The sequence below is a fragment of the Topomyia yanbarensis genome, chromosome 2 (assembly GCF_030247195.1).
Source record: "Topomyia yanbarensis strain Yona2022 chromosome 2, ASM3024719v1, whole genome shotgun sequence".
NCBI lineage: Eukaryota > Metazoa > Arthropoda > Insecta > Diptera > Culicidae > Topomyia > Topomyia yanbarensis.
In genome coordinates this window covers 18,956,332-18,967,614 of record NC_080671.1, presented here as the reverse complement: position 1 = coordinate 18,967,614, position 11,283 = coordinate 18,956,332, and the positions used below count along the sequence as shown (strand labels likewise).

The window sequence follows — 11,283 nt, the reverse complement described above, 5'->3', positions numbered from 1 at the left end:
TAGTGTGGAGATACTCCGCATGATCTCTCAACATATCCCGCATATAAATTATTTGGGGAAAAATTGAACTACTCTTTTAAAGAACACTCCGACAACAAATGGCCTACACTACCGGCTATGACTATTTTCTACGCTGCCACATTCAATAAAGAACGAGAGTCTGACCATCCCATTGAGGGAACATTTTCTAGTGTGACATATAAATTTTAGAAGGAGGAAAAATCGCTTTCTTTCCTTAGCTTCCTCGTAAAAGCCTAAGAGTGTCCCTTGAAGGGTGCCGTTACAAAACCGAAGTAAGTGGTTCCTGGTCTCGACAATCTTAGAAACTAGCAGGAATTTCCACATAGAACATCAAATCCCTCCAAGTGCCCCTATATTTCAGTCCCTACATTTTTTCCCAGATTTTACACCCTGCATTTGCATTGTTTACAATCTGGTTAACTTTCAATGTACACCTGCCACAATCTTAACATTATTCGCCAGGGCTGAGAAAACACTATGGTTGAGTATATTTGGACATCAAAATGTGCTGTTCTTTCAATCGGATTAACGATTGCTCGGTATCAGGTATTGAAATTGTAGCTTATCAAGTCCGAATCAAAAGCAAAGACTTATTGGTATTGTTTCGATTTACATCGCACCTCAGATGGTTCTAGAAGACTTCAATTCACGGTATGCCATGGGATTGTCTGTATGACGGTAACCGATCTATCTTACTGTGTGATATAAAATTAGTGAGCCTGTTGATTGAAAGCGCTACGAGTCCACCATATCCAACACAATCGAATCAAAACAAGAAATTCTTGCAGTGGAAGCGGACAAGATTTTGACTCTACACTGCGAATAAATGTTAGACTAAACGAGTGCCCGGCGGTAGCAACCGTGAACGGTCTCCCACTCCTTCCTGAGCAGAGAGTGCTCAGAATTATACGCGAAAAGGTCTTATAAGGACTTTTCGAACATCGAATCACCCAAATTTATCCGTATATACGCGACGTTAGAATCACAAATGAAAAACTTGACGAAAGCTGAAAAATGCGGGGTTTGGCATCGGTTTGTCGACGGATTAACGAGAGAAAAAATGTTTCAGCTGGTTGCTAGGCCCTACGTTGTGTATTCGATTCAACCTTTGATCGGAATACACGGGACAATAAATTTTTTGGGGAGTGTAGTGCGCATAGCACTACATAGCGTGAAAAAATACACATTATTGGCGAATTTTGTTGGAACTTTGCGTAAAAAAATTGATCAAAATGTACTTTATAGTACAGTAATGTTTCGATTATATCACGGTCGTTCTGTATTTTAGCGTGATTTATTTGAAGCGTTATATATTCAAAACAAAACAAACAAATACATTTAAGCATCAACCCATGTATTTCTATAAACAAAAAGTCATAAAAGTTAAAGTTAATCAAAAAGAATTAATCATAGTAGGGTAATGATCCTATTGTTGCCATGTTTCTATTATCACACCACCTATTTGAAGCCGTTGCGCAGTGGCGTAACTAGACCAAATTCCTTGCCAAAATTATTTTGCACGTTTTCAAGTCTTATTATATCTCAAAGAGCAGTAATAAGTGATTTCTTACAATTTTGGACAATATACGAATAAATAATTACCGCATTAATCCTCCTAGCAGTGTAGTGAAACCCAAAAATTAAAAAAAAGTAAATTACACTTCAATGTTGATTTCTTCAAATTTAACGATGTTATTGGGGATGCCGGGTGTCAATTAGAAGGTTTCGCACTTAAAGGTTTTGATTTTATGAACGTAACCCCACAAATTAAAATGTTTTTTTGCTCATAACATTTCAGAATTTGCGATAAAATTGAGCTAGTGCAATAAAGTTCTTCCGCCAGCTCATCTTCTAAATTACCAAACTTATCTTAGACAAATATAGCAGGAAATTATTTCAGAATTTGAGAACGATATTTTCTTATGAGCCTTTTGATGCTTCTATCGGTATCTAGAAAATAACCTCGTGGATGGTTCAAAAATAGGATACTTATATAAATCAAAATTTTTTAATATGCCAATAAGGAACAATGAAATAAAAAGATTCAAATTTTAAACAAAATTCCTAATACCATTAGTCAGACGCTTGTCAGTAATCTACATGAAAATCAGAATAAACTTTCTAATTAATAGACTATGTACGAAAAAAGCATTAATATACAGTATTAAAATTCATAACAGATACAACCTGAACAAATGACGATTTACCAACGTTTAGAAAGCAACTTGTGTGCGTGACTATTCATATAGTAAGATTCGGGTTAGTTATATTTCACATTCTACAATAAGCAGAACGTGATTGCAAATATAATTGTCAGAATGGATTGCATAGATTAATGAACAAAAGGTCTTAATTTTTAATTATCTTGATTTAAAAAAATATTTACATCACACTAGAATTGAAGAAACTTACGGAGACACTGAATAAATCATTGTATACCTGCATACATAATCTAATCTAATCAAATTGAGATGTTTAGTACAGCCTCAATAAAAGCTTTGTTGCTTATTTTGCCCATATTTTGGCATAAACATGCCATTTTCAAACTGCTGTAAAAGCGGCAATGGGATTATTTGGGAAATTTTTTTCGTATAACGGAGACAAGAGAGCCCAAATAACCGTGTCGTTTAAACGGATCAGCCCGACAATACCCGACAAGATACTTTTTCCACTACCGAATTTTTAATAATATTGATAAAATTTGCGCATTTTGAACCCAACTCAAAAGAGGAAAAAATGTAACAAAAATAGATGTTCTTTGGTCAAACTTGTTGGTGTTTGTTATGAAAATCACGATTTTATACCAGATATTTACTTTGTATACTTATGCAATAAAAATTGCATAAGTATACGTGCCGGTTGTCACGGTAAAGATAGATACGTCTACCTTTATCAAGGACACATGATAGTGAACTCGAGTGATTCGTAGTTATTCTGCCTAAGCTCGACCCTCATTATCAGAAGGCAAAAATTAAGCCCGCACGATATTAAGCCTGTTCTAATGACCCTGCCACTTCTAGTTTTCCGATCTGTTTACTTCACATCCTTGCTCTCACTTGAGTACTATGGCTCTAAGTTTCATAACTTTCCCTACCCAGTAATCTCTAGCTAATTGAATGTCGTTAAAACGTAAAAAAGAAAATGTGACTAACATAGTCGAAATAAAAAAGGGAAAAAATAAAAATTGGACTAAACCGTTTTGCGCGTTAAGGGCACAAGACCTAATTTTAATTAAGTTTTGTATTTTTTTGTGTTTCGAATTCATCTCGTCAGTAACTAGCACCATACAAAACTTAATTAAAATTAGGTCTTTGTGCCCTTAACGCGCAAAACGGTTTAGTCCAATTTTTATTGCATAATACCAGGCGTTTGGTTTCTTGAACCAAAAGACAAGAGTTCGTCTTCGCTTTCTCGTCAGCAAACCAGAGCTATATTTGCTTCCCGGGACATCACTCGGGACATGTGGCTTTAGGCGTTCACATATGTCGTGTGAACTGTTTGGAATTTTTTGTGTCTAACTAGTGCTAATTTGGGTACTAGTTCAGATACATCGTCTAACTAGACACCCAGATGGTGCTAGTTACTGACGAGATGAATTCGAAACACAAAAAAATACAAAACTTAATTTGTATACTTAGTTTTTGGGCGATATGAAGAATTGTGAATCAATGTAATTCAAAGTTAGAAAATCCATTAGAAATTCACCATTTTCAAATACTCACATACAAAAATTATCAATCCTACTTTTCTGTTGTCATTCATTAGAGTGCGGTTTGAAAAACTATTTTGTCGAAAAAAAATTGAAACAACACCAAAAATTACGTTTTGCTATTTTGGCCGGGATTTGGTAGTAGTTACGCCACTGTGCGTTGGTTAGAGCAGCGTCTGCCATCTTTGTTCAACGCATTGGGTCAAATGGTGTGGCATCAGCGTATAATTTTTCCCAACACAACTTCACTTTACGTATCCCGTACCTTTTCTTAACATCATAAAAATAGACACATCTCCAATTCTTTTCCAAAAGAAAAGTATTCACATCAATTTAAGAGAAAATGCATATCTCGGCATACCAGCCATATCTTGTGTATTTTGTTTTTATCATTATTTTGTTAGATTTTCCTGCGGATAACTAACAATTAAGCGAATAAAATATATACCAGGCGCCCGCTTTAGGACACGGCAAATGAGTTACGAAAATTAAAAAGGAAAAAGATGAAAAGTGCTATAACTTTGCTTTTACTGCTTAGACCTCCATAAAAAATTAAGATACTTTCTTAAGAATTTAAGATAAAAGAACTTTAAGATAAAAGAATAAAAAGTTTGGCTTTTTGAACGACCTCATCATATATAAACCCTTAACGAAATAGTCCGAACCCCACTAATAGGCTCATTACCCTACATGTAAATAAGCAAATTAATTGTAGAAAAATATTAAAAGTGCCAGGACACAACATGTGGCTTAACTGGATCAAAATGTAGTGTGCCTTTTCGGTTTTTCCAAAACCGTGATATAATCGAGGGTGATATAAACGAGTATTGATATAAACGCATAGTGATATAATCGACACATTACTGTATATCATTTCAATAACATGCTGTAATTTTTCTATGCAAAAATATCGACAAACGACTCGGTGACAAAGCTTTTTGTACAACGTCTCTGGAAAAAAACATGATTTGCGGCGTTACCTGCAATTCCAAAACGAATCAACCGATTTATTTCAAACTTTTCATACATATTTTATGTAAAAAATGCCTAACCGCTACGTTGTGTTTTTGAGATAAATTTTTAATTAAGGGCTTTTTACTCATTTTAAATAAAAATTACTATTTTCCACAAAAAATTCTGTATTTTTAAAGGTAAGCACCCCCCTAACAGTTATGTGTCCAACAAAAAAAAACACCTACAAGCCAACGAGGGTATCCGGGTATCCACCAATTAAAATGGTCATAACTATGGCTTCCTTTAATCGATTTAGACACTTTTAGATGTTTTGAATACAGGAACTCGTCCACTTTTTGATTCTGTAAAATTAAACCGGATGAATGTATCTGGTTCATGGTAATCCGGATTTCCGGGGTAATGTTCCAGTACTAAGGTATGATTTGTAAATTTTAATAATGTCCTAGCAATATGAGTATTAAAACTCTTCAAATTGTCTCGGAAGTGTGTTATTGTTATTGTTACGAGACCCTGTGGCAATTTAAAAAATAGAATTGGAATGGAATGGCCACTCACGGCCTCACGGGAACCTGCTCCAGAATATCCGTTCCGGGGTCAAATCACTAAATGGCTCAAAAACCACGAGATACAGCCTACTGATGCAATTCCAAGAATTTTGACACCCCTATTGCTAGTATTTCATTGAAATTCACAAATAGTATCCCAGCACTGGAACATGCGAATGAAGTAACCCGATTCATTTTTACCAAGTCTAAAAGTGGGCTTGCCTGGGAAGCTGACAAGATTGATTAAGGCTACGATGGATGGTGTAAGGTGTTGTGTCAAAATTTCGGGCGGCCTGTCGGGTCCATTTGAAACACGCAGGGGACTAAGACAAGGCGATGGGTTGTCCTGGCTGCTGTTCAATATAGCGCTGGAAGTTGTAATGCGAAGAGCGGGGTTCAACATGCGGGGCACGATTTTCACAAGGTCCGGACAGTTAGGGTGCTTCGCTGACGACGTGGACATAATCGGTAGAAACAAGGAGACGGTAGCAGATCTGTACACCCGACTGAAGCACGAAGCAGCACGAGTAGGACTGAAGATAAATGTGTCTAAGACGAAGTACATGCTGGCTGGCGGAACCGATCTCGATAGTGAACGCTTGGGCAGTAGTATTACGATCGACGACGACTAGTTCGAGGTGGTTGACGAGTTCGAGGTGGTTGACGAGTTCATCTATCTAGGCTCATTAGTGACTGCGGATAATAACACCAGACGGGAGATCAGAAGGCGTATTATCTCTAGAAGTCGTGCTTACTATGGGCTCCACAAAACTTTGAGATTCAGGAAGCTTCACCACCGCACGAAATGCGCCATGCACAACACACTGATTAGACCGGTGGTTCTCTACGGGCATGAAACGTGGACAATGCTCGAGGAGGATCTGCAAGCACTCGAAGTCTTCGAAAGAAGGGTGCTGAGAACGATCTTCGGTGGTGTGCAGAAGGATGGCGTGTGGAGGAGAAGGATGGACCACGAACTTGCGCGACTCTATGGTGAGCCAAGTATCCAGAAAGTAGCCCAAGCTGGAAGGGTGCGGTGGGCGGGGCATGTTGTGAGGATGCCGGATAACAACCCCACCAGGTTGGTTTTCACCTCCAACCCGGCAGGTACAAGACGGAGAGGAGCGCAGCGTTCTCGATGGCTTGACCAAGTGGAGCAGAACCTGGCGAGTATCGGGCACCTGAGAGGTTGGAGACAAGCAGCAACTGATCGAGTGACGTGGCGGAATATTGTGGAACAGATTAAATTATGATAATATGGTGTATAATCAGGAAATATAAAATATAATAACAATATAAATCTAAAAGTGGATGAGTTCCTGAATCCAAAACATCCAAAAGAATCAAAATCGGTTGGAAATTACCTTAGTTATTGGCATTTCAGTTTTGTGAGTACCCGGGTACCCACGTCGGCCTGTTGCGTAGTTAAGAAATAGGAGCCCCTCCTCACTCCCCTCTTACTATATCAACAATATTATTCACCAAAAAGCTGGACTTAGTGTCACAAAGTTTCAATATCCAGCTAAGGATAAAACATGGGAATTTCATTATTTCAAACCGAAAAAGGTACCCGGGTTCCGCGTCGAACATATAACGGTTAAATGAAAAATTATCCCAAATACTCAACGTAGGGGTTAGGTGTTTTTTTTTGTTTGAAAGAAATAGGTTAAGTAGTTTATGAATGGCAGGTAACATCGCAAATCATGTTTTTTTCCAGAGACGTTCTACAAAAAGCTTAGTCACCGAGTCGTTTGTCGATATTTTTGCATAGAAAAATTACATCGCGTTTTTGAAATGATACACTATAATGTACAAAAGTTTTGATAAATTTGCTTCACGCAAAGTTCTAAAAAAATTCGCAAAAAAGGGTTTTTTTCACGCTGAAACCATTACCCCCCCCCCCCCCCCCTTAAACTAAACCTGCTTCATTGAGCTTGCATGAATCGGTGGTTGACTTCTCCGAATTTTTCATAAAATATATCAGGGATCACTTGCGGGCGTATAAGATCTGGGATTCCACGAGTCTCTTCCTTCATGGATATGTCGAAGAATACAGTTGAATTAGAAGTATCAAAGAGAGGGACACGGTCAAGATAATATGAAGTAGGATTGATGCTCTGTGCCACGCAGTCGAAGTTCAAGGATCTAAATCGGGTTTGAGAGATAAGCTCGACGAGCCTCTCGAAGTTTTCAATCACCAATGGGTTCAAGATATCACATCGGAAGAGCAATCGATCAGAGAGTTCGCAAAATCGAATTTTTCAGCGGGAGAATGCACGCCGGCACTTCGAGACTTTGGTTCAGAAAATTATTTTTGAAAATTCCTTAGGAGATACCAAGTCTCTGCGATGAACATAAAGTTAAAGGTATTCAGAACATTAGCTCAATTTTCAGGATTTTTAACTCGTTTCTATTACTAATTTTTTCCAATAAAGTAAATGAATATAAATATATAGTACAATTACTTTTTTTTCGTGTGAGGTTTTTAATTTTTTCTTTAATCTCCACCCACATCTATTTTTAGTATCAGGTAAACATGGGGGCCCCTGAAGTAGACTCGCCGGGTCAGCTTCCCCTACCAACTATGGAACTTGGCTGAGTTCCGGTGTGATTGCATAACATTTGTATATGAGAAATATACAAAGTATGTCACTCACCACCCTAGTGATTTTGTAAGCATTTTTCGCAGTTCAACCATATCATAAACAGCTACAAATAAACAAAGTCAATAAAGAAAACGCGGAGAGGATCAACGACCGAATACAATCCTTCGTTTAAGGCGAAAAGGCAATACTAAGCTCATTCATACTACTTCTACAACAATAATATAATTCCGGTTTTCAACAAAAACGACAAAATATCACTATTCTATATACAAACAAACCGATAGCAGTGCCAAAACATTAACACCGAGCGAAAGTGAGCTCTCTCCTTCAGTATTAGTCGAGCCAGTTATCAGTCAGTACACGTTCGCCTAGGCGCCACATCAGCTAAAACCTGTAGGAACAAATATTTTCCGCTCAGATCACCGTGATCAAAGTCCAAGAGCCGAACTTTGCACAGTAAACAGTCACCAATGATAGCAAGGTGGGAATAGTACGAATCATGCTATTTCGAACGTTCACCCCACGGGTACTTCGGCAGCTGGGTGCATCGCTTATCAGCGCGGAACGTACTGTTGCGAATTCTTATCAATTGTTCACTGTCAGCAAACACCTGCAATCCGATTTACCGGTCTCTGCCATTCACACATATTCCGATTCGCGAAAGGCGGTCAGTGTCAATGTGCCACAGTCAGCTAGTAAAACTAACGCGATAAGAACAGCTCATTTGTGCAAAACCGGAGAAAACCAGCAAGCTCGGCTGATCGTGGAACTGTCGGAGAATGTACGTTACGAGTTCCCGCTTGTTTGGTTACGCGATAATTGTCAGTGTTCGGAGTGCTTTCACTCGGGATCGTACAGTCGTATTCTGAACTGGGAACTGTTTGATGTGGATGCCATTGCGTTGCGGGAGTGCACGGTGACAGAAGATGGACATAGGATCGAGATCATTTGGAAAGACGGACATCGATCACAGTTTGGCAGCGAGTGGTTGATTGAAAGGAATTTTAGCGAAGAAAATAGTCAACAGTATCTGAATGAATGGTATAGACCAAGGCCGAGGTTATGGAGCAGGTCAGAATTTGGTGAAATTTTGCAACATTTTGAGTTCCAAGATGTGATCAACTCTGACGAAGCGTTGGAGCATTGGATCGAAGCTCTGATAAAGTATGGAGTTGTTATGATTAAGAATGCACCACTCACTGAGTGGGAATGCAGGAAACTTGCCGACCGTGTTGGTTTTATCAGAAAAACACATTATGGGTAAGCTAAATTATATTCAAATTTTCCTTCATTTGGTTTTCGGTAATATTTATTTATTCTTTCCAATCGTAGTGAAGAATTTATCGTGAAAGCCAAGGAAGGCACCAGCAACGTAGCCTACTTATCCACTCCACTGCAAATACACACTGACCTGCCCTACTACGATTACAAACCGGGATGCAATTTGCTACACTGTTTGGTCCAATCTCAGTCTCAGGGGGGCCAAAATCTCATCGCGGATGCCTTCTACGTGGCTGATTTGATTCGCAAAAAGTACCCACAAGAATTCAAACTATTGTCGGAGATTTTGGTTAACTGGACGGATGTTGGAGAGGATGAAGGCGGTCAGTTTCATAGCATTTATCGAGCGCCTGTTGTATGGTGAGGTGATTTTCATTTCTCGCATAAAAAAGAATAAGTAAGAATGGTACTTTTCAGCATTGGCCGTGATGGAAATCTAGAACGGATCAACCACAGTGTCCCTCAGAGAGACAGTTTCTTCAATGTTCCGTTGTCCAGCATCGAACCTTGGTACCGTGCCATGGCACTTTTTGTTAAGCTCATTCATCGTGAGGCGGTCGAGTTTAAAACTGCTCCAGGGGACATACTTACCTTCAGTAATATTCGGATGGTGCATGGACGTACGGGCTACACGGATACGGATGATAATACGAGGCACATTGTTGGAGCATATCTCGATTGGGATGAGATTTATTCGAGACTGAGAGTTTTAAAAAGTCGGTTAAGAAAATAGTGGTGTGAGACATTTGGGTTATTTGTGTATTTCTCAAAGCGGATTACGTATGAATTCAGTGGCTAACTATTATTATCCAACTCGCTAGCGTCGATCGCTGCGCAACCTGCAGATGTTTGTGCGTTCTAGTCGCTTGCTACATTTGAAATAGCAGTTGGTTGCGTTTATAATTATTTTGAAAGCAACTTCTGTTGTCTGTGGTACGACATAAATAAATGTTTGAAATGTTTTTCTTTGGAGTATATATTTCTTAGTCTCTGATCACGAAAGCCTTGAGATTGGCGTCTTCGAAGATGTGCACACCGAATCAGCAGTAAAAGATATTTTCATGTTTTGGTATTGTACATTTTGATGTGCAACAATTTATTAAAACAATACCTATAAGCCAGTCAGGATGATGGTAAATACCCTAATATAATAAGTCAATTTCGGTTTATAGTGTATACTCGTATTTTCTGAGTTGAACAAAAACTATTATGAGCAAAGGAGACATATCATTGGTATTATTTTTGTTTTGCAAAAAATTATAGCAAATGGCTATTATTTGAACATGGACATGATGCTTTCAACCGTTCCACAAAGAAATCATTCCCAAATAACATAATGGGGTTATTATGTTTTACAAAGCCATTTCAAAAGTATGGTATCTAGGTTAAAATGCAATCAAAATAATGTTGAAATTAGGTGATTGTGTGATACCGAGTGCGGCCCTGGTTGATAAAACGTCAAAATGTGGAATGTGGAGGGAAAAGAAGAGGGATAAATAAAGACACTTTGTAAATCGTATGTGTTCTTTTGCTTCAAATTTTATTCCAAACCGAATCCCTCGATTTCTATTAAACCTCGGATACTACAGATTGAATTGAAGAAAGAATTTAACACGAAAACATCGGAAACAACAATTTTGGGAGGATGCCGAGTCGTGATGGCGAAAATGAAGGGCTCGACGACGCCGAAGTGTACCCGGGTAAGCTCAAGATCATCGTCGAGGGTCATTTCCCGAAGCACGATTCAACTATCTGGCCACCGACACCGTACGGCGAAAAAGAAGGAGAAAACACGCACGATCGGAAAGTGACTAACTACGATCTTTGAAGTGCCTGAAATCAAAGAAAGTCCCCGGTCCAGATGGAATACCAAACGGGGTTCTGAAAGCAGCGATCCTGATATATCCGGATATATTCAGGATGGTGCTACAAAACTGTTTAAATGACGGTAGCTTCTCCGCCATGTGAAAGGTTCAGAAACTAGTGTTGTGACCGAAGCCAGGAAAGCCACCGGATGATCCAGCCTCGTACAGGCCCATATGTCTGCTGGATACACTCGGAAAACTCCTGGAATTAATCACCCTTAACAAGTTGACGAAATGCACGAAGGGTGAGCACGGACAGTCCAAAATGCTGCTCGGATTCC

The 11,283-nt window shown here is 38.9% G+C and overlaps 1 protein-coding gene across 1 annotated transcript; it reads left to right on the top strand.

Annotated features, from left to right (window-relative positions):
• Positions 1-8,050: 8,050 nt before the first annotated feature.
• Positions 8,051-10,101, top strand: LOC131679161 (gamma-butyrobetaine dioxygenase-like). Its single transcript, XM_058959794.1, has 3 exons — positions 8,051-9,116; positions 9,189-9,497; positions 9,555-10,101. Exons 1-3 carry the CDS (start codon positions 8,356-8,358, stop codon positions 9,868-9,870), a joined length of 1,386 nt encoding a protein of 461 aa, XP_058815777.1. The 5' UTR covers positions 8,051-8,355; the 3' UTR covers positions 9,871-10,101.
• The last annotated feature ends 1,182 nt before the right edge of the window (positions 10,102-11,283 follow it).

Excerpts from the sequence above, each read along its gene's own strand:
- LOC131679161 (XM_058959794.1), top strand. The coding sequence starts at position 8,356 with ATGCTATTTCGAACGTTCACCCCACGGGTACTTCGGCAGCTGGGTGCA. Across the intron at positions 9,117-9,188 it reads ATCAGAAAAACACATTATGG|TGAAGAATTTATCGTGAAAG; the intron begins GTAAGCTAAATT and ends TTCCAATCGTAG. Across the intron at positions 9,498-9,554 it reads TATCGAGCGCCTGTTGTATG|CATTGGCCGTGATGGAAATC; the intron begins GTGAGGTGATTT and ends GGTACTTTTCAG.